This window comes from Dreissena polymorpha, chromosome 2 (assembly GCF_020536995.1).
Source record: "Dreissena polymorpha isolate Duluth1 chromosome 2, UMN_Dpol_1.0, whole genome shotgun sequence".
Lineage (NCBI taxonomy): Eukaryota > Metazoa > Mollusca > Bivalvia > Myida > Dreissenidae > Dreissena > Dreissena polymorpha.
The window spans coordinates 74,465,443-74,490,393 of NC_068356.1; the positions used below are offsets into that span (position 1 = coordinate 74,465,443).

Below are 24,951 nucleotides of genomic sequence, written 5' to 3' on the forward strand. Positions count from 1 at the left end.
TATCTTTACAAATCCCGACATCCTTTAATACCATAATTTAAATCTATTCAAATGAAACTCACTTGTTTTACCAATTGCTTTGGTCACGATGGGAATATACGACGGCGTCCGTTCATCAAGTGCGAAATTTTCAGTTATATCGAATATACGAGCAGACAAGGTATGTGCAATTGTGATTGCACACCCATTACGTGGGGTCATTCCAGTATGGTTCGACTGTTACATGGCAATAATAAGTCATAAATATTTATTTTGACCACTCATAAACAATTGGCGCTAACAAGGACTTGAAATAACATACAGCGATCAAAAAAATTTAGACTCATTGTCGATCTGAAACGGCTTGAAGTCATTCCGGGTGACTAGAAGCCGATTGTTGTCACCAAAGGGTGACTTTAAGCCGATTCATGTCACCCTGGGTTGACTTCAAGCCGACCGGGTGACTTGGATCGGCTTGAAGTCACCCAAGGGCGACATGAATCGGCTTCTAGTCACCCCGGGTGACTTTAAGCCATTTCAGGTTGACAATGACCCAATGAGCAATATTAAGACAATGTAATTATCACTTTAAGTCGATAGTACAGTAACAAGTACTCGCGAACTATAATAAGTGACAAGTACTAGTGTACTACTGTTGGTTATATCAAATTATGTACATTGTTTACGGTGTAGTGCATCCAAACCATGTTACGAATATTATTATAAAAGTAACATTATGAGCGTTTTCCTTGGCTTCTTTCCATTTTACTGATGATTTGGAAATTCGGCGAAATAACACTCCTTCAGTAAACACATTTTAAGATTTATTTGCATGTTAAGGGGAGGAAAGACGATGGCTGTTTTATTACATGTAATTTGAACATTTATGCATTAACTTGCAGGCGTTTGAAGTCAGTACTGACTCTCAGTGGAGAATATCAACACAAATATAAATACAAAGCAACAATTCAATTATTTCAGCATTTAATTGGGTTTCAATATAACAATTATATTACACTCTAATTTCGTTAAAGTACAGTCCACTTGAACAACATCAAATGAAACATAATGACATGCATCACACAACATATATAATAAAATACGGGTAAAACGTCCACATATAAATTATTCACCAGTATAATGACCACATATGTGGCGACATGAATTGTTAATATACAAAGTACGTCATTACATAAACTTGAATGTGTATTATGTGTAGAATGGCATCATAAAAAACTTCAACCTAACAGGTGTGGCTGTGTCCAAACCATTTAAGCAGTAATTGAAGATTGTAAATTACCACACAATTACAACATATTTATAAATATGAGCCACATTGTGGGAAACGCGGGATAAATGCATGTGGGTAAAGTATCATCACTGCACAGGCTCATGAGGGATGATACTTTCCACTTTAACCCTTTGCATGCTGGGAAATTTGTCGTCTGCTAAAATGTTGTCTGCTGAATTTCTAAAATTAGCATTTTCTTTGATTTTTTTCAAAGAATACTATCAGAATAGCAAACAGTTTGGATCCTGATGAGACGCCACGTTCTGTGGCGTCTCATCTGGATCCAAACTGTTTGCAAGGGCCTTCAAAATTCGGTTCCAGCACTGAAAGAGTTAAAGAAAATTTTCCGTATGATGGTAGTCTCTTCTAAAAGAAAAAGAATATCCAGTCTAGGCATGAAGTGTTGTTCATGATTAGCCTGTGTCGATCGCACAGGCTAAACTAGATGGATACTTTACGCACAGGCATAAATCACGGTTTTACCACGAGCTAGGCTAAATTATATTACACATGTACAGCAAGCGTTGAAAGCAATGAAATTCTAGTTCACTCAAAGTGACAGAAAGGCTTGCAGGAAACTTCACTGAAGTTAAATATACACCACATGTTAATATGCAATCGTTCACTTAATAGACAAATATTTACTTAAGTTTGAAGCTCATATCATGAATGCAAAATACATACTGAAAATAATCTTTGTTCATCTTTTTAAACAGTCAGACAACAAAATTAACAAGTATTCTACAGCAAATGTATGTTTATGCCAATGCCCTAAACAAAAACTTGAGTGAAATGAATGAAACAGTTCATCAAAGTTCCCCTCAGAGAGAAATGTATATCTAAGTGAATTACAACATTTTAAACAAATTAAGTACACTATATTCTCTACAACAACTCTTTTTTTCCAATGACAAAATACAATTAAAAAGAAAGACAAAAGTTCAATGAAAAACACTCAATACACTAAGTATCTCCATTAATATGAAGATGAACAAAAACGGCTTTTACAAAGCCTTAACATAATTGAATTAAAAAATTTTTTGGTAAGCAACCTAACACAAGAGCTTCAGCAATTTGGATAATCTATCTGAGCTTTCCAAAATATGAGCTACATAATCAAGACACAGCAGTTTTCTACCCTCTACAAGTGTTTCCAGATATGTTGAGACATGTCTATATGCATTTCTGTATGCAATAATGTTTTAAACAATTGGACACAGCATAGTCGACTGAGAGTTCATTATTGATTATATTATCTTTGAACTTTACTATTGACCATTGACAATTAAGGAATATTAACTCCAAACTCTAATGCAATTTATAATTTATATATTTTACAACTATACTATGTAAAATAATAAATTTATATTTATAGACATCCCTTTTTATTTTATAACAACCATGAACATTGTATTTAATTAAACATACAATGCAATTTGACTGACAACATAATTCACCCCATTGGTGCAAAAAGGTACCATGTGCCTTCTAATTTCAATGCCACATGGTACCATTTTTGCACCAAGGGGCGATATTTAACCATTTAGATTGACTGTTTTATGCAAAAACATGAACATTCCTTCTACATTGCATGACAGGCTTTGTCTTAGAAAAGCAGGGTAACAAAGCCCATTACGTATTGTCATGTGCTTCACTTCAATTCTTCATTTAACTTCAATCCAATCATGAGTTTTGCAGCTGTAATTTGTCCCTCTGTTGTTTTTTCTATCAGAATGATATGAATGTACTATCTGAAAACCAATAAAATAACATTAGTTTGTAACTAAAAAGGCTGATCATTCTAGTCATTAAATGGAAGAATATTAATGTTAGGCTAAATTTTATTATTTTGCAGTATACATAAAATCCATGAAATTAATTGTTCACAAACTTGGCAAACTGCATGTGTCAAAACACATCAACACAATTTACACAGTGTTCTTTATCACAAAATTAAAATAAACAGTAAGCACAATAAGTCAATAAATAGTTCTGTTACACAATATACAATGGCATATTTATTATATATAATTATACAGTATTCACAATGAATATACAAAATAATTATAATATTAAACTTCTTCCATAATGTTTTATAGGTCAGTAGATAACAGACAATCAATAATGATTCACCACCATAAATAATAATTAAGGTTGACAATCGAAGAGCAAATTGTTTCTGCCCCAATTCAATGCAGATTTTCTATATACACATTCATTCATCTTTAAAGCTCTATTTTTTCATGCCGTCAATGTAACCAAGTTAGTTAATGATGTTTGTAAAGTAATAAATCACTAAATACAATACTGTAATTTTTAAAAACATAATTTACCTATTTATAATTAACATAAATACATTCATATGCACTGCAGTTTACATAATTTAAATTCCCTATATTTCTTCCAATTCTTGTGAAAACCACCTGTTTCATTCAATCAAAAAATATTTCACAATTAACACTACCACTAAATAACAAATCACCACCATATTGAAAATGCATAAGAGGGCCTTCACTTTCTACTATACCAGGGCTGGACATAAACTTTCAAGCCAACAGTTTTCTATGCAAAGCTAATTGCTCTGACCTAAAATCTACTTGCCAGTGCATTAAGAACCCATTTACTGCAAATATATAAGACATTTAACATCACAATTCTTTATTTTGAACTCGCTCAACAATGCCCTGTATTTAACAATTCAGTCTAACTAAATGTCCTCAGTAATCAGTACTCTTCTAGACCTCTTGCTGCTTATATACCAAAGGTTTAGGGCTCTGTTATATTTGACCCCTGCTTGTCCGATGAGTTTAAGAAGATCAGCATAGAAGCAATTAAGCTACGATCACTTATCCCATGTTTGCCCTCTTAAAACAAAACTGTCTTCGACTTGCGGACACTTAATTGTTGTCCATAGATGTATTATCATAAATGCCCAGCCATGTTTACATTGATTAACTGCGATATGAAATAAAGTCTATTTAGCACTGCAGATGAATGTTCAAATATCAAGCTTCTAGGCTACTTCAAGTTTCATCTCTTGATCTGGCCTTGAATTTGTTGAAGGAACTCATGGTAGGAGATAGTAGAGTCATTCCGGTCTTCTACGAAATGCTGGAAAAACTGCAACCTCAGCTTGCCGTCATCCCTGTAAACAAACAAACATAGTGTTAACTCTAAAGCTGAATAGCTTGGGGGAGCACCAAGCTGCCCTTAAATGTTGGCAATCTGCACTCAAAATCAACCAAGCTGACTTAAATTTGCACCAATCTGTCTTACAAATCTACTTAGCTGCCATTTATGTACCCCAAGCTGCCCTAAAAATCCACCAAGCTGCTCTTAATGTACTCCAAGCTGACCTAAAAATCAACCAAGCCCTCTTTAATTTACCCCAAGCTGCCCTAAAAATCGACCAGTCTGCCCTTAATCCTGCCAATCTGCACCATCTTAGATGTCATGTACTTTACTGCCTTGATAAATTATAATATTGCAATAGGCCAAATATAAGCGACTTTTCATAACTTATGTATACAAGTCTTTGAACTTGAACTTGGCAATAAAATGTGTTGGTGTGATATTATACTGAAACCATGGTACATTTGTAATATGTCACTTTTCTTTAATTAAATTGTTATTGAATTATACAATCAAACAAGAAGTGCCCAACAATCCATGCAATATGAAATAAATTCCCTTTGTAGAAAAAGGAATAATTTTTTGGACGGATCAAAGATGTTTTTACATCTTAGATATGATCAAAGATGTTTTTACATCTTAGATATAACACTACAAACATTTCTGATGTTCCATTGTCACATGGTAGTCAAGCAGAAATTAGTGATGTTTAAGTCATAACCATCATACTGAAGACTTTGCTGAAACACTTTGATATTATATAACCCAACAAAGCAAAGAACAAAGAGATTAAATGTGCAACGAGAATTGCTTTTAAATTGCCTTGGTCTGAAAACAAAAGACCTAAAAAAGTGTCGCCTCTAATCAAGCATTGGGGAAAATTTTTTGCTTCACTTGTGTGCTAAATAAAATCATCGACAAATCTCTATTTGTGAAACAACATTCAACCGAATTGCAGACTTATCAGTCGCAACCTGCAAAAAAGAGGGGATCACACTAATCAAGTGATTGTATTTCATGTTGTTCTAGTATAGACATTTTATGCCTAAATAATTGCACTCCATTTTGTGCAATCAAGTTTAGGTGCAAACTAGCAGAATGCATTTAGAATTCAATTAACATCAAAGCCTTTGCAAGATCTTAACAAGGTATTCCATGAATGTTATTCTGCATTTAACTTCCTTTCATTTTGTTATCATAATCATAATCAGACAAGAACTCTCACTCTGAAAGAAAAAATCTGTTTCATATCTCATTGGAATGAGAGCAATGATGCTAAATACAGAACTTAGTCTTCCTTGTTTTATGCCTTTATTTAAAAATCCAAAAATCCACAACTATATAACACAAAAACAATGATTGTTTCAATAGAACAACAATAGGGTCATAATGGCCCTGAAGTGATCACCGAAGTTTAAGGTACATCAATTGTCAAAGCATTCACCTGGTGACATAGCTTTGACTTCACAAATTGCTTTGATCTCCGCAGATTCAATTATGGCATTTTTATTTGTCCAGGTTAACATTCTAACCAAGTGTCATTTATATTGACTTGTGAATGAACCTTTTAGAGATAATATGGGTTGTCAACGATTTAAAATTGGTATAATTATTGGACACAATTGACCAAGCTTTACACTTGGCTTAGAATTTGTAAATATAAACATTCATAAAGGTTGACTTATTAATATGGACTCTTGAATTGTGATAAGGTTTTTCAAAGATTCAACTCAGTAACCATGTTTTGGACAACCATAACCAAGATTCAAACAACGCTTAGATATAGTCAAGATTGACATTCTGACCAATTTTCATCAATATGAAAAATGCGGTAACACCCTAAAATTTGATAACGCATAACATCAAGACATAGGGTGATCACGATGGCTCACCATGAGCACTTTATTCTTTGGTGAGCTAAAACCTATCAATGAAACTTGCAAATTAAATGAAAAAGATCTTATTTATTTTAAAGGGGCCTTTAAAAGGTTTTTAAATCGTCAAAAGATGCATATAATGGATATTTTAGAGCTTTGTAAAAGTTCAGTATTACTGTTTCCTCACAAACAAAACTACAACGAAAATTTGCGAATCTGAAACAACTTTTTTTAATTTTGTCAATTTACCAAAAGTTTAAAGGCCCCTTTAAAGTTCTTACAGAATACCAGCAATGAGCATACCTCACAATAATTAAGGCAGCCCCTGTAGGTCTGTTATCCATTAGGGAGGCCAGGAAGGTTCTCATACGTTCAGAGCCATCATTCTCAAGCTCTGGTAACTCCCTCTGGAAAATATACACAAGGTAGTTATGAGACACATATGTTGCCTGTTCATGCGGTTAATTGATCCATAAATCAGTTCATTGCTATTAATCAGAATGGCAAAGAGTTGATTATTGATCAATTACAAATTCTAATATGAAAGTTATTTTGATTCTTACACAATCTGCAAGTATTTAAGTAATTAAAATGATAACTTATTTTCCTTTACCTTGCTCAGTACAAGGTCTTTTTGTTTCATTTTATGTTTCATAAATAATTTGTGTTAGTTAAAATAAATGGTATCCCAGACATGAACCCTATGATACTGCCATCAATAAACGCTGATATCCCCGTTGGAAGCCATGTCAGGATTGATTCATTGGCCTATTTAACTTAGTCTAAGTCTAAAATAAGGACTAAGGTCAAGGTTGCAATGAGTGACGTAAATGTGTTGATAGTGTTCAAATACATCATCCATGCAAATATATCAAAGCTTTGAAGGAAGGATTATTGATGATCGACCAAAAAACTTCTGAAATTCTGAATTAGTCCCAAGTTCAAGAGAAGGTCAATTTGATAGTCATAATGAGGTCAGCCCATGTGGGTATGTTGATAAGGTTCAAAGAAATCACCAATGCGAGTATCAAACATTTGTACCAAGCAAAATTGATGGGATAACCTAGTAAGAACAAATGGATTGGCCTGTGGATATATGACTCTCCCATCCGAAGATGCAAGTGGCATAAAAAATATTGCATTATTTCTTTCAAACTGCAACTTACAATGCCTCCCTCTCTTATTGCAGCAAAGTTGGGCACATCCAGTATGTCCTTGCAGAATTGTTCGTTGATGGCACTGCCCACATAGAGGTACATGATGTCTCCCGTGTCCAGGAGGTACGCCCCCTGGCGGTCCACGTTGGCCGAGCAGAGTTGTAGCAGGGGCAGGTCTGCACACTCAAACGAGCCCTTCTTCTTCAGCTTCTGTTATGTCAGCAGGAAAAAATTTAATAGTAATTCTTGGATCATATTCTCAAAGGCTAAAATATCCTTTTTTCCCCCGAAGCTCAGTTTCAAGACTCTCAGTTTGCAGTTAGACTAGACTTATCGTTATCTTAAGTCAAAAGATTTTATGTTTATTAATACTAATACATTTTTAATGTTATATAAAAAAACTATTCAACAGATAAAAATCAAACAACAATTTTTCTTTTTTTTTTTAAACATAAATTTAAATAAAAATATCAAATTTCCAGTTTAAATATTAAATTCCAATAATGGTGGGAAAAAAAGCTGTTTTCTGACCATTTTTTATAATTATTAGCTAAATTATTTATATCAAAGGAAATTGAACCAACAAGAGCAATTCATTTAATAAATAGGGTATAATTACTGCTGACTCACCACATCCATTATGGTGTGTACCGGGTACAGGTCTGGATAGATCATCTGTATCAGCTGACTCACAGGCTGGGTCTTGTACTGTTGCAGAGCGTGGGTTCGTTCATCCAGTGGCACAGAACCAGTCACACGGAAACCAGTCTGAAATATGTATGCCAGAACAATGAGAATGTATTTTCTGTCCAGTTTCTAGTTATCACAAACAAGCAAATTCATTGAATTGATATCCCCCACCATTATGCTTCTGGACACAAAAGTGTTATATTTGACACTAAAAAAGCATTTTTTTAAGATATAAAGGGCTAAAACTCCCTTATTAACAGATGGTGTACAATGCCATTTGGCGTGCATCATCCTCTTATCCATATATATACTCATACCAAGTTTCAATGAAATCCGCCAAAGCACTTCTAAGATATGGCTCCGGACACAAAAGTGCCGGACAAGACGGAAAGGCGGACGGACGGACAACACCAAAACAATATCCCTCCGCCTATGGCAGGGGATAACAAGAAACATGGCAATGCCAGGAAACAAGGTTTTCAATGCTTTAGCTCTGAATTTTATCTAAATTATTGCGCAGTCCCAAACTTGGTTTGTTTTTCAGCTACCTACAAACGTAATCCCACCCTCCAACAAGAAGTGTTAAACCTTAAACAGTTTTCTATTTTAAGTCAAAGTGACCTTGACCTTGAATGTTCATCTGATGTAACTAATAAAAGAACAGCATTAATAGAATCAGTTTCAGTTAGAAAGAAAAACTCCATTAATTTGATTTTTTTTTGGCTATACAATGCAAAAAAGACCTGTTCAAACTTACAGATTTGAGCAAAGCCAGGCAGTAAAGAGGTATGAGTCTCAACTGCTCATTGACAGGGAGGCCGTTAGAGCGCTGGGACGCGTGCAGGGAGCTACCATAGGAGCCGAGGATGTCAATAGAGGCGTTCACTATAGCCTCACGTGCATCCGACATGGACGATGATAGGCTGCGATCAACCGCTGAAATTTTAACAATAACTGAATTCTAAAGTCACATGCTTACAATTGATAAAATTACCTTAAATATGTTTTTCAAAAACTTGTTATCATAATCAAATATATATACATATGTATATGCTCTTGCTTTATACAATACATGCATAACAAACAAAGAAAATCGTAGACAGCTACAAAGAACAAAACCAATTATAGGGGAATAATACTAAATATCTGCAAACATGGGAACAACAAAAATCAAGTAGGCTATAAATCTACATTAACTCAGCCATATTCAAGTGAAATCAAATCTGACACACTTTAACAAAACTAGAGCTTTGTCACAGACATGACGAATTGCCCCAATGCCGCATTGACACATAATATTTTGCATGTCGTCTTCACAAAAAACAGCGGACACCATGCTCAATTTTTAAAACGCACTAAGTGACCCCTTGACCTAGTTTTTGACCCAGAAAGGCCCATGTTCTAACTTGGCCTTAAGATCATCTCCATAAAACTTCTGACAAAGTTTGGATCGGATGTAAACTACTTGAATTAGAGAGCTGACACCCTGCTGAATGTTAAAAAACGCACTAAGTGACCCCGCGACCTCGTTTTAGGCCCGGAATGGCCCATGTTCGAACTTGTCCTAGAGATCATTTATATAAGACTTGTGACCAAGTTTGATGAGGATTGGATGAAAACTACTTGAATTAGAGAGCGGACAACATGGTGAGGTTTAAAATGCACTAAGATACTCCGTGACCTATTTTTTGACCCGGCATGACCCATATTCAAACTTGAACTAGACATCATCTAAATACAACTTCTGACCAAGTTTGGTGAAGATTGGATGAAAACTACTTGAATTAGAGAGCGGACAACATTGTGATGTTTATAACGCCCTAAGTGACCCCGTGACCTAGTTTTTGACCCGGCATGACCCATATTCAAACTCGAACTAGACATCATCTAGATACAACTTCTGACCAACTTTGGTGAAGATTGGATGAAAACTACTTGAACTAGAGAGCAAACAAAATGCTGAATGTTTAAAATGCACTAAGTGACCCCGTGACCTAGTTTTTGACCCGGCAAGGCCCTTGTTCGAACTTGGCCTAAAGATCATCTAGATACAACTTCTGACCAAGTTTAATGAAGATCGGATGAAAACTACTTGAATAAGAGAGCGGACAACATGCTGAATGTTTAAAACGCACTAAGTGACCCTGTGACCTAGTTTTTGATCCGACAAGGCCCATGTTCGATCTTGGCCTAGACATCATGAAGATACAACTTCTGACCAAGTTTGGTGAAGATCGGATGAAAACTACTTGAATTAGAGAGAGGACACTTAATACAGACCGACCGACAGACAAGCTCGCTCCTATATACCCCCCTAAACTTCGTTTGTGGGGGTATAATAACTATGTGCCCACTCAAAGTAATCACCCAAAATATACAACAAAATTGATCAAAGGGAGAAAATCAGCAGAATCTTAATGCCCTCCCTTTATATCACAAAGTATTTACTCACCCATCTTGGCCAGTAGAGCCACTATAGCCTGCTGATCCGCAGAGGCGTGAATCTCGCTCATCTGGTTGGACACCGGCAAACACAGTGTGTGTACCCGGATACGTCGTTCTCCTGAATGGGAGGTAGCAGACAAATAGGGACATGCAAATACACATGGGTGTGGAGGTGGAAACACCTCAAGGGTGGACGATGCTAAAAAATTAAGATCTATACAAATATGGCTTGTTGGCTACACCGTGCTTCCTTTTGCTTCCCCCTCCTTCCCCTATTGATTGGTCAGAACATGACGAGTGAAATGAAAAGAAAACTAATCTGACAAACCATAATGTAAATTGTTGGACCTTTTTATTTCCTTTACTATTTTTGCAGCAATGTGTACCTTTTGTGACCCCAAATTATGTCTTCCCCTTTAAACCCTTGTGTTCACAAAAAAATCTTCACTGTATTTGAGTAAAGCAAACAACCATTTGATAGCATTTTTGACATTAAAAAGTTGGAAATAAGCTTAACAAAGAAGAAATCACACCCTGTGTTATACTCACATTCATGTCTGTCTTCAAAAAAAAAGAAATGGCTTTATATGTAAGATGTTAAGAGATTTTGTGTATAAGTATGTTTTTTTGCATACAGTTCTAAAATCTAAATAGAATTTCATAATATTGCACACCACAAAAGTGCAGTTAGTCAGCTAAATTGTTTATCGTTAATTTGGGGATCACATAATTACATCATGAAAATTTGTGACAAATTTAGTTACTTCAACCCTACCCACCTTTACTAGAAGTATACAGTAGGGCAGCCTGGAAACACATTGTGGAGACATCAGTAAGTGACTCCTCTATCGTCATCTGCATGCCGAAGCCGGCGTCGGGGTTTACATTGGGAAGTGACAGCAGGTCAGTTGAACGCACAAAGAAGTTCCCATGGAACGTATGAATACTTATCCCTGGAGAAAAAAATATATTGTATACATGCTGTATGTAGGTTGTAATGATATAAATGAAAATGACATTAAACCTCCCATATAGAATTATGATTTTTTAATTCAACAAAGATTGTGCTCAAAATTAGAACAGAATGTTCAATTGACACAGACTGATCGACTTAAGAATAAATGTTCAAATCTGATAATACATACATAACACAAAGAAGAAAAATCAATTAACAACCTAATTGTAAAAAAGATAAAGCTTCAGCCATAAATACCTAACCTGATCTAAACCAAGCTGCTTTGGATCGTCTGTACCTACCCTTAGTGCATCGAACTCTCATCACAGACTCAAAGCCAATCTTCCTAGTCAGGTATCGGAGCAAATCCACCTCAAATTTCTCCACATAGTGAGGGGTTCTGACCACATGGTAAGATGGATAGTAATAAATACAACCTCCAGAAAACTTGGAGACACACTCTGAAATGTAAAATGAAATTACTTGATAAAAGAAAAAAATGTTTGTTAACCCTTTCAGTGCGAGAACCGAATTTTGAATGCCTTTGCAAACAGTTTGGATCCAGATGAGACGCCACAGAACGTGGCGTCTCATCAGGATCCAAACTGTTTGCTATTCTGATAGTATTCTTTGAAAAAAATCAAAGAAAATGCTAATTTAAGAAATTCAGCAGACGAAATTTTAGCTGACGACAAATTTCCCAGCATTCAAAGGCTTCTTCACATATAAAAACAGGAGGGTTTAAATGGTCCTGAAGCGCTCACCTGTGTCCAAAGTGCACCTTGTGTTAAAGGCATAAATATGGCCTCTTAAGAGGTAACAAGGTTATTCTAATACTTACCTTTGTTACTAGTCCATATAAACGGACTCCCAGAGCCTTTGATAATTTTTGCTATGGCTGCTCTGGGAGTCCATATTCACTCTTCATAAAGACAAGAGCAAATCTGCGCACAGATTTTGTGCGCATTACTAAACAGACATCGTTCGAGACAAATTGAGGAAAATAATGAATAAACTTCATAAACATGTTAAATTTACCTGAATGGCAACCTACGGATGATATCCTTTGCATGCACCCTATAAAAACACGACGATGTTTCAACACACTTTTCTCGCTGACATGTTTATTATGTTTAAATTTGAATCAGTGTATTCTGTATCGAATACCACATCCTTATAGACATTAATAGGCTCCAACAAATAACCCGACGTGCAAAATATTGGTGTACTGCGACCTAACCAATATTGGGTCAGTTTTCCGATATGGCGGATACAGCATACGAAAAAAAAACTAATATTGGGTCAGTTTTCCGATATGGCGGATACAGCATACGAAAAAAAAACTAAGTCAATAAAAAACAATTATTTATTGCTTTAATGGTACCATCTGGATTAGTTTGTGGTTTAGACAGGTAAACTTTAATAAGTTCTTGCAGTTTCAGTGTTCCTTAACCCTTGCATTGGTGATAACATTTTGCACCCATGGACAAGAGAGAGCGCATTGCAACTCTCAGCAGCCCATTGCGCTTTTAAGCTGAGAGTTGAATTATTGCAACTACTTTGTGACCTGGTTTTTGCATGCACATATTATGTTAAACACAGATTCAAAATTGGCCAATAAATTGTTAAGGTCGACATTTTTTTTCCAAATTTAACCCTTTACCACTTAAAAATGTATTTTCAAGCATTTGTAGTCCCTTAGAAAATTGAATTTAGTTTAAGACCTTTCTTACTAGATTCAATTTTTAAAGGCTTCGTTTCCTACCCTTAGATATTGATAAGCAGCAAACAGCATAAAACCTGAACAGACTGCGAGTAACTCGCAGGCTGTTCTGGTTTTTATGCTGTTTGCACATATCCATTTTCATTTTGCTTCTGAGTGGGAAAGAATTAAATAAAATAAAAAATTCAAAAATAAACATGCTGACCAAGTTTCATTGAGATAAATATGGCCTTTGAAGTGGTATCAAGGTTTGACCTGGTGACCAAGTGTTTAAAATGCTCATGAATCTGATTAGAACAAGGCCTTTATATTGTAAAGATAAACAATCTGAACAAGTTTCATCAAGATTAAGTCATGAATGTGGTATCTAAACAAGGTTTTGTACAAATTTACTTTCATGCCCTAGAACTGATCTCAGCCAAGGCATTGCCAAGACTAAATTCTGATCAAGTTTCATCAAGATTTAGTCATGAATGTGGTATCTAAACAAGGTTTTGTACAAATTTACTTACATGCCCTAGAACTGATTTCAGCCAAGGCATTGCCAAGACAAAATTCTGACCAAGTTTTATCAAGATTTAGTCATTCTGGAGGCCTCTAGCAAGGTAACAAAGTTTTTGTTGCAGTGACCATGCTAACTCGCTATGAGCAATTAGTGCTCAGACAAGCTACAAATGTGTAATGTATGTGTATAATTTATTATCACATCCATAAATATTTTAATATAATAACATACTAATCAGTAAAACCAAACATAACATTGATAAATTAATATTTTAAGAACCTTTTTTAATTTGTTTTAACTGAAAAACTTGTTGTACATTTTTCAAAGAAATCACAAAAATGAAATTTTGCCAAGAACATAAAGAATCCATGCATATATAAAACCCTGAATGTTTCAAATACAGCTTATAAAAAGAAAAGCATCATGCTCTTATTTCAGTAAAGCAGCATACTTTGAACCGAAGTGATTATTCCCACTCCATAGTAATCAAGCATCATGAAACTCCATATAATGACCAACCTATAGAAGCCATGTCTGCATACTGTCCATTGAACATGAAGAGATCCACCGCGATCTGCTGGGCTGAACAGTCTAGTGCCATCTTCTTGTAGAAGTCTATTGCAGGATTAAGACTGGTTACATCCTGAAATAGCATGTCAGACTTGTATCGTAATTGAGCCAAATCATTTTTAAAAAGCAGCCAGTGTAGCTACGGACAAGCCTGCACAACCCTGCGGTCTGGTAAGGAGCTACACTGTCAGCTATCAAGTCACTCAAGGATTGTTTCTCAAAGAGGGGCAGGGATGCTCTTGACAAAACCATTTAATTCTGCCCAATTTTAATGTGTTAAAACAAAAAAAAAACTATACTTCTCTGGAGCATTGTTTTAATTCGAAGGAGTTCACACAAATAATCCCTCTTTATCTGGAACATTCAGTGACTTTTTTACCACAAATAAGTCATAAGATTTATCAATGGGCACAGGTATAATCACTGACATTCAAACACACAAAAAACAACACTAAAACTGTACAGAAACCCATTATAGACTCTGCTGGCTAACAGAAACCCATTACAGACTCTGCTGGGTAATGTGTTGCACGTACTTTGCCAGATTTCTGGGTGGGATCCTCTCTGTTCTGTAGAGCCCCAGGCCCCTGTGTGGGCAGCACAGTCTGCATAACCGTAATACGACCACCAGTCGCCGACTGCAATCAACAACAGACGGCATTCAATGTTATAAATACACAGTAAACAAGTTATGTCACAGGATGTAATATATACCCCTATAGTAAATGTTTGTCATGGGAAAGGAGCACTACATTAATTGACAATAAAAGATAAAAGAAGAAATGAAAATTATTTAACCCTGACTTTAATTGTGTTGACATTTTAGAATTGTAATACATTTTTATTGGATTATTAAGCTTAAATTGCAGTAAATAATATCCTCTTAGGCATAAGCAGGTCGCAGAAACATGAATTCACAAACTTCAACCGTTCACTATGACTCTAACCCAGGCACGTGGGAGTTGCAAACTGCATATTGTCTGGTCATGGAATATGATCATCAGATTGCACTAAAAACTTTTCTGGTATGTGAAAGATACTGAGTGGAAACTAAAATATATGACCTTTGAACTTGAATTGTAGTCTTTACCTTTAACCAGGAGCATGGGATATGTTTGCAACATATTATTTGGTTTATCGGAATTATAATTAATATATTGAAATCCTTGAGGAGCCGTAAAAGTACAAAACAGAAACACACATTTCTTAAAGTCTCTATAACACTCAAAATAAACGAAAATTTTGTTAAGTATTTCGTAAAATAAAGTTTACACCTAAACAATCAGTGTTCCTTTTAGCAATAGCCACAATTTCAACGCTAGATACATAGATTTTTGTAGATACAAAATGCTCGTTTTTATATATATTTATTTGTGACCACAATAAATTCCATGCTAATTTCCTGCGAATATATCTATTCATAGGACAAACGAAAACTAAAATGATACCATGTTAAAACCATAATAAAAACGAGCATTTTGTATCCACAGACATCTATTTTACCAGACCACATCTGGTGTTGAAATTTCGGCAACTGCCATAAGGAACAATGATTTTTAATTGTTTAGCTTTATTTTACGAAATATTGTACGAAATTGTCGTTGATTTTGAGCAGTAATGTAACTTTAATTTGTACCTAAAATTTTGACATTCACCTTATTCACAGGAACATGTTAGTTGTATGTGAGATATGGGATCGTGGTGAATAAGTATACGCAGTCATATGACAATCATTAAAGAAAATGTATTAATTTCAAACTTCATTTCAAACTTCATAAATGTAACCTTGACTTTTGACCAAGAAACAAGGGGGTTTGTACATTTAACAGCGTCTGATTAATGGGAAATAATGATCAAAAGTTACATCAGAATCCTCCAAGAGACATTATGAACAAATAATTTGGATGGATCCATCCACCAACACAGACGGACAGACAATGTGACTAATATACTTCACAGGCATAACAAGATAAAAGATATTAAAATTAACTATGATAAAACACACATTCAAAGTAATTTAAAGATTAAACAACAAATTGTCAGTATCTGGGTTAGAATGATAACTTCATTTTCATACTTTCATTAACCCTTTCAGTGCGGGAACCAAATTTTAAAGGCCTTTGCAAACAGTTTGGATCCAGATGAGAAGCCACAGAACGTGGCGTCTCATCTGGATCCAAACTGTTTGCTATTCTGATCGTATTCTTTGGAAAAAAATCGAAGAAAATGCTAATTTTAGAAATTCAGCAGACGACATTTTAGCAGACGACAAATTTCCCAGCATGCAAAGGGTTAATTTACAAGCAAACATTCAATAAGTTACAGCTTCGAATTAGGCAACACCATCTTTTGTGCTGTTCAAACTGCACGACTTATCTCAGAGAGAAGTACACAGTCACATACGGTCATTTTGTATGCGGCCTGCAGAGCGGCCCCTAGAGCACTGCGGGTGTCCATGTTCTTCTCAAACAACGTGGGCAGTTGAGCCAGCAGGTCCATCACCAGGCTGCGAGACTCGTTCAGGTTGACTAGTAGATCATCCGGGCATGGCAGAAATATGTCTGGAGAAAAATGCATAGTTTTCTTTGATTTTGTTTTTCAACTAAAATTTATCATGAGTGCAGAATTTTCATTTTTATACTAATATTAACTGCAGGAGCGGTGGTTTCATATGTTTTTATTAACATTAAATGGATGTAAAATATGTCAAATGGTAAGGTATACCCGCCTCCCAAGTCAAAATGAAACCCCTGTGGAGTTAAATATGCTACATCAATCCTGGTTTCACCACATCTATCATATTTAAAAAGTTGTAGCAAAATAGCAACTATTTGTAAAAATGTCACGGCACTAGAAGGTCGGAAATCAGCCGGAGAAATCTTGTCTTTGATTATCTTGGACAATTTTTGACCCAGTAGATATTAATAATAATAAATCTATTAAATATCATTCTGAAAATGCACATCAAACTAAAAAAGGCCAAGGTGTTAAGAACATAAGAACATAATCTAAAGAATGATATAACAGATAAACAAAATCAATTAGTTTGCTGAAAAGCTCTTGGATTTATAACCACGCCATTTGGTGTTATGTATTTTAAATTTTCTACAGACAGGTGTTTTCTAGAATACCTAAGACCAAAATTGGTAACAATTCTTAACAATTATTTTAGTCAAGTAAAGGTGTCCAGTTAACCAACTAACACTTTTCCTGGATAACATTGGCAGATTTATTTTGGGCTTAACTTCATAAAGTTTGTGGACAAAATGCTTTTTACTGTATGACCTTATATATTCTTCAATACATTTATACTTACCCCAATTAGCAAAATTTTGCACAATTATTTAACGACCAATTACCACAAGAGTTCTGAATGTGGTATTATTGAAAAATTGAAAATCAAACTAAGAATAAATTTAAAAAGTGGAAAGTAAAATTTGAGCTGCATCGAGCTAAATGGGTAATATGCCATATGTGGCCAGCGTAGGTCCAGACCAATGGAGATATAAAGTCACGAAAAGTTTCCTTAAATTATTATTCCTTATTCCACAGTATACGAATGCAGAGGCCTATCTTGAGCTATTCTAGTCGGATAAGTCCTAGCTCTCATTTTGGCATGACATGGGTTATTTACCATCTACATCCGACACAGTGAGCATCTGGGGTTGTGAAAGGCCCTCAGCCAGGTTAAAGAAGTGAACAGCACTGTCGTACGCAATGAAGCCTAGCTGAGTTCGCGTATCTCCAGGAATACGGTCTAAGGCCTCCAGTAAAGTCTCACAGAACATCGACAGATAACCTGGAAAGGAAAATTTACAATGTATAGTAATTTTGTTTCATCATTATGAATATCATTTATGTATATTTTAAACTCTTTTCCACATCCACTACAGATAATATTTAATGTTTATTTCATATTATTTAAACCATTTCAACTGAATGTGATAAAATATTGAGCAGAAGACATTCACATCAAAAGCTAGTAAATACATGACTGTTTATGTAATATTATTCAACATACTTTGCATATGCTATTAAAATATTTGCAATTTATTTTGAATTGATTCAATCACTGTAAATTTATTTGTTATTTTTTTCATTACCTTCATAAATGTGTAAGCAATCGACATTGAAGTACATTGGAACTAAAACAAAATATGTAACACATGAAATCACTCACCAGTTTCTATTGCATTGAAGGACACATCTAATAAGTACAAATATACAGCAGGTTGGGGCGGCCGCAACTAAAATAGAAAGCATTTGCTATCTTAGCTGAAGTCAATCTAAGATTCGGCTTTTTTCTTCAAAAAGCTAAGAATGCTTATTTTCTCATCTCTTTTTCATAAACAAGGGCTGTTTGTAAAACATGCATGCCATATGGGCTCTCCGTTGTAGTGACAGCCATTGTGTGAATATGTTTTTTGTCACTGTGACCTTGAAATAAAATCCAATAAGTATCATGGAATCATTTACTTATTAATACTAAGATGAAATTCTCTATACATTCTGTCTACAATTTATGACACTTATGTCAATGACCTGTGAAATGTATCCAATTAATAGTGCAAAAACCAATCAGGAGCTATACTAATCAATTATATCCATTATATGATTGAGTCTTTGATTTTTTGGATTCCTTTCACACATTTTGACTTATTTGACAATATGTGAAACATGCACACAATTTGTAATGTTTTATTTATTAATTAATGGTAATGAAACATGTTATTTATAGCAGTTAACTCCCCTAGTCAATGACCACCATAGATAGCAATGCAATCTGATTAAAAATAGCCAAGGCTAGTGTTGTGTATTGGGCAAATGTATACAAGTGCAACTTTACCACATGACCAGTATCATGTGTTTACCACACACAGAAGTCAGTTATGTAATAGACCATTTATTCCACTCCCAACTTTGGCCACTTGCCAAGATACTGACCAGTATCAGATGGGGTTGTGAAATGGTGTAAACAGTGAACACCAGTCCATGTAATACTGGCCTACCACTTGTACTAGTTGGTTTGGAGTTAATACAGTTATGCATGTACAAATGAGACATTTAGCTCAAAAGTTAATTATATGTGCGCTCTGAAAACTAACCAGAGGAGTGGGTTGAAATTTACAATCTTTACTTGGCATTTGAGGAAATCTGAACTCTCAGGGTTTGGATAGAACATCCCCAAATTAACTTTTCTTTACACTGTTGTTACTTTTGTTCAATACACAAATATTAACCTAACTTTACAAATCCTGTACAGTAAAGGAAACTAAATCTAAGTTTATATTTTAATATGCTTGATCCTATTTATGTATTAACATTGTTTTATACATACAAACTGTGTTGCTGTTTTTCAATTAACAAGCAGATTAAAAATTATATTTTTATGCATAATTTGAATTGACAAAATTAAATGCAAGATGCGTAGCAAGAATTACATGTTTGATTTATTGTCAGTGAACCGTGACATTTTCTCAATGTTTCAGACCACCAGTTTGTCAAAGCTATCAACATCTTGGATGGTCAAGCTAAATAGAATTGACCCAGCAAATCACAACTGTCCTGTTGCCATATCATATTACATTGGTTTTTTAAATGTTAAATTCTCTCGTCATTTCCATAAACATAGTATTTACTGGCACAAAAACAAAGGCTTATTCATCATTATGAATGAACATGTGTCAAAAATTCAATTTGTAAGTCTCTTAACTGGACAGTGTGGAAACAGAATAAAATATGGGCTGTCCGTTGTAGTGGCAGCCATTGTGTGAATACGTTTTTTGTCACTGTGACCTTGACCTTTGACCTAGTGACCTGAAAATCAATAGGGGTCATCTGCGAGTCACGATCAATGTACCTATGAAGTGTCATGATCCTAGGCAAAAGCGTTCTTGAGTTATCATCCAAAAATCATTTTACTATTTCGGGTCACCGTGACCTTGACCTTTGACCTTGTGACCTCAAAATCAATAGGGGTCATCTGCCAGTCATTATCAATCTACCTATGAAGTTTCATGATCCTAGGCATATGCGTTCTTGAGTTATCATCCGGAAACCATTTTACTATTTTGGGTCACCGTGACCTTGACCTTTGACCTAGTGACCTCAAAATCAATAGGGGTCATCTGCGAGTCATGATCAATCTACCTATGAAGTTTCATGATCCTAGGCGTATGCATTCTTGAGTTATCATCCGGAAACCATTTTAATATTTCGGGTCACCGTGACCTTGCCCTTTGACCTAGTGACCTCAAAATCAATAGGGGTCATCTGCGAGTCTTGATCAATCTACCCATGAAGTTTCATGATCCTAGGCGTATGCATTCTTGAGTTATCATCCGAGAACCATTTTAATATTTCGGGTCACCGTGACCTTGACCTTTGACCTAGTGACCTCAAAATCAATAGGGGTCATCTGCAAGTCATGATCAATCTACCCATGAAGTTTCATGATCCTAGGCGTATGCGTTCTTGAGTTATCATCCGGAAACCATTTTACTATTTCGGGTCACCGTGACCTTGACCTTTGACCCAGTGACCTCAAAATCAATAGGGGTCATCTGCAAGTCATGATCAATCTACCCATGAAGTTACATGATCCTAGGCGTATGCGTTCTAGAGTTATCATCCGAAAACCATTTTACTATTTCGGGTCACCGTGACCTTGACCTTTGACCTAGTGACCTCAAAATCAATAGGGGTCATCTGCGAGTCTTGATCAATCTACCCATGAAGTTTCATGATCCTAGGCGTATGCGTTCTTGAGTTTTCATCCGACAACCACCGACATGAGCAAAGCAATATACCCCCTCTTCTTCGAAGGGGGGGCATAAAAAGTATAAAATTAAAATAATAAAGTCTTAATGATTAAAGAACTTGATTGCATGTTGAGAAAAACTTACATCAGGTTTGATAACCAGTATATATAAAAGGTGTATGCCCCACCCTATCTGTCACACACATACCATGTATTCTGAAGGGGCAATAAACTCTATAGTCGCTGATCTCACTTCTGGCCTACGCTGTGGGTCACCGTATGATTTGGTAACTGGGTCAAATGAAAACTCATCCGGCACTGTAAGAAGAAACACACCAAGTTTTTGGTACTTTCCTGTGTCACTCAAACTGTCAAAATTGAATGCATCATGTTATGTCATTATGCATGCAAATTGTTATTTCAATTTATTCTTCATGTTTACGCGGTCTTGCAAGCAGCATACTATTTCTAGGCTATATAACTGTCTTTATGTCCATATTCAAACACGCTTGAAACTAAAATTGTATTTAAGTTTTTCTACCAAAACATTAACTAGTACAGCACACAAACTAAATAATGGGTGTCACTCAAACGGCCTTCCATGCTTTTAAATTATGAAAATATCTAAACAATACTTACATTCATTTACCCTATAACACAGGTTACATTTCCACTTTCTGCTGTCCCCAAACTGCACGTAGGGATTGATATATGTGCGACAGGAGCGACATCGAACTATCACACTCGACTGTATGACAGGCAGTTGCTGCAAACATACCTTATACAATGTACAATCAATTCAGCCTTGTTCTGAGAAAACTGGGCATAATGCATGTGCGTAAAGTGTTGTCCCAGATTAGCCTGTGCAGTCCACACAGGCTAATCAGGGACGACACTTTCCGCCTAAATTAGATTTTTTGCTAAGAAGATACTTTATTTAAACGAAAAATGTCATAAATGCGGAAAGTGTCGTCCATGATTAGCCTGTGCGAACTGCACAGGCTAATCTGGGACGACACTTTACGCACATGGATTATGCCTAGTTTTCTCAGAACAAGACTCAATTATTACACACAGAATAGCTCAGTGCTTGTTGTTAAAATGTTGTGCCTATTGTCAATAATACTTGCAATTAATGAACAAGCAGCAACAATCACATGTTTGGTCTATGGCCTTAAGTGTGAGTTTGACCTTTGCTCTATAGTGCCTCTACCTTTGCTCTCAAGAGGTGACATGCCATGGTGCACATTTTTGTAAAGTTATCTTAAAATTGCACCATGAACACTGAAGTTACACCTCATATTGGATGATGACTGATGAGGTTTATATCCCAACAAGATGTTTTAAAATACATTTGACCTTTGATCTGATCATCTTTAAGTATGATCTTGACCTTTGAGGAAGGAACACAACGTGTCGTCTTGTAAAATGATTATTTGTCATTAGCTGATGTTTTTTAATAAATCATAATGAATGACCAATTTTCCAGCTCCGACTGACCCGTGAACGTACACATGTTAATTCTTACTGCTGTTTTGTCTTTGAGGTTTCCATAAGCGGTCTTCACAAAAACTGCACACTGTAGTATTTCTTTTTTTTATGCAACACTTGAGATATAAGAAATTGCATGAATTCAATACATAACAAACCATTTTTATGCAAATATGACATATCACAATTAAGTTTCAATTTGATTGCATCAGAAATGTGGCATCAATTAGCTAAACAACTTTTTTTCAGAGTTCTAAATCCACTAAATGACCAGCAAACAAATAAATTGCAATCTTTGTTTGAAAGGTATAAACATACAGTTGTTACAAAACATGCAACTTACCGATAAATCTTTGAATGGGTGAATCAATATTCCTAGAGGCAAGCGGGACTTGTTCAACAATGCTGAAGTTTGGGGTATGCAGTTTAGTGTGCATCGAAACACCCTGAAGAAAGTAAAATATTAAACAACATTATACATGATACATTGGGAAATATCTAGCATCACAAAACATTCTGGTAACATTTTCTAACAATTTTTCTAAATATTTTAGCTCATCACACAATATTTAAGTTCCACAGTCTTTATATTTGCAATTTAAATATTTTCCCAGAATATTTAAAATTTCCACACCAAGTAAAACAAGAAACCGTCGGAGAGGGATGATGCTCCCCAAAGTTTGTTTTTTTGTCACAATATTGCACAATAAATCCAGATAAAAGGAAATGTCTTGAGGGGCATAACTTTGGACAAAATAATACGATGGATGGTTTAGCAACTTGAAAATTTCAAAGGGCCATAACTTTCTAAATAAATCATCTAACCAGAACCCACAAATATCATGCGCATCTCCTCAAGGTAGTTAAGCTTCCCATAAAGCTTCATTGAATTCCAGTCAGTAGTTGGGGAGAAATAGCCTGGACAAGAATTGCACTATATGTACAGTTTATAGAAAATTTCAAAGGGCCATAACTCTGTGAAAAATCATCCGACCATAACCGGCTGATAATATGCATATCTCGTGTTGGTAGAGAAGCTTCCCATAAAGTTTCATTGAATTCCCGTAATAAGTTGCTGAGAAATAGCTCGGACAAGAATTGCACTATATGTACAATGGAAAATTTCAAAGGGTCATAACTCTGTGAAAAATCATCCGATGAGAACCGGCTGATATTATGGACATCTCCTCTTGGTAGTGAAGCTTCCCATAAAGTTTCATTGAATTCCAGTCAGTAGTTGCTGAGAAATAGCCCGGACAAGAATTGCACTATATGTATGTAGTTAATGGAAAATTTCAAAGGGCCATAACTCTGTGAAAAATCATCCGACCAGAACCGGCTGATAATATGCACATCTCCTCTTGGTAGTGAAGCTTCCCATAAAGTTTAATTGAATTCCGGTCATTAATTGCTGAGAAATAGCCCGGACAAAAATTTTGCACGGACAGACGAAGCGGCGACTATATGCTTCCCCAAACAATTTTTGGGGGAGCATAAAAAAACACTAAGTTGAAAAATGTTATCTTATAAAAAAATCCAACTATAAAGAATCATACAGAAATGACGTCCCCCTCCCCCGCCAAATCTTGATGATGTAGTTGCAAAGTTCCAAAACTTTTGGAAATGATGTACATAGAAACAATCATAGTGTTACAGAAAGTCTAAGTCAAATAGTCAAAGAAGGGGGAAAACTTTTTTGACTGAAAGATGATAGGAACCACCCATGCAAAACTTTGAATAATACCAAAAATACCTGCAAGTTTGATTGTTGTTGAATGTTAAAAAGTGTAGAAGAGGCTTGCAGACAAGTTTATTTTAAAAGACAGAATAAAGGACAGACAGACGTAAAGAAATCACTGATAATGCTAGTAAATCCCCCTTTACAGAGTAATAAGGGGTATCAAATATGAATAAAATCGTGTCATATAAAATATCCATCAATCAATATGAATGCAAAAAAATGTTTTATCAAATACTTTTCAATCAATCAAGTTGTTTAAACCAAAACATCAACATACAAACATTAATACAGACATACTCAGGATTGCAGTTCACATTTCGTGAATCATTTGGTATCGCAGGTTTGGGAACTGGTACCCCATCAGGCGGTAACAACTTCTTCTGTTGTAATAAATCAATACACTGACTTCCCTGAAATGAAATTATTTATTTTAATATTTCATAAGCATTAAAAAAATACAATAATACAGTAATATTTATTAATCATGCCAATGCCTGATAATATACAGTTACAAAATATCCTTAATTTGTTAATGAAATATTTACAACACTTTTGTGGTAATATAAATAGTACCTGTACCTTTTAATCTTATATGGTGATAATGTTACTGTTAAGTGCAGCAAAATTTTTAAAAA

The 24,951-nt window shown here is 35.3% G+C and overlaps 1 protein-coding gene across 3 annotated transcripts in view; it reads right to left on the minus strand.

The window, feature by feature from the left end:
* Positions 1-946: 946 nt before the first annotated feature.
* LOC127867634 (protein transport protein Sec24A-like) overlaps positions 947-24,951 on the minus strand; it is a 36,030-nt gene continuing 12,025 nt past the window's right edge. For 2 of the 3 annotated variants that reach the window (XM_052408940.1, XM_052408938.1), the window contains 17 exons: positions 24,614-24,726; positions 22,919-23,021; positions 21,724-21,850; positions 21,293-21,402; positions 18,505-18,571; positions 17,959-18,123; positions 16,728-16,885; positions 14,861-14,962; positions 14,274-14,397; positions 11,829-11,987; positions 11,351-11,524; positions 10,579-10,689; positions 8,884-9,062; positions 8,067-8,204; positions 7,446-7,646; positions 6,583-6,686; positions 947-4,415 (listed from right to left, as the gene is read on the minus strand). In XM_052408940.1, coding sequence (XP_052264900.1) covers positions 4,301-4,415; positions 6,583-6,686; positions 7,446-7,646; positions 8,067-8,204; positions 8,884-9,062; positions 10,579-10,689; positions 11,351-11,524; positions 11,829-11,987; positions 14,274-14,397; positions 14,861-14,962; positions 16,728-16,885; positions 17,959-18,123; positions 18,505-18,571; positions 21,293-21,402; positions 21,724-21,850; positions 22,919-23,021; positions 24,614-24,726 — 2,250 coding nt within the window. In that variant the 3' untranslated portion in view covers positions 947-4,300. The remainder of the gene's footprint in view (positions 4,416-6,582; positions 6,687-7,445; positions 7,647-8,066; positions 8,205-8,883; positions 9,063-10,578; positions 10,690-11,350; positions 11,525-11,828; positions 11,988-14,273; positions 14,398-14,860; positions 14,963-16,727; positions 16,886-17,958; positions 18,124-18,504; positions 18,572-21,292; positions 21,403-21,723; positions 21,851-22,918; positions 23,022-24,613; positions 24,727-24,951) is intronic. The other variant, XM_052408939.1, reaches the window with a different exon arrangement.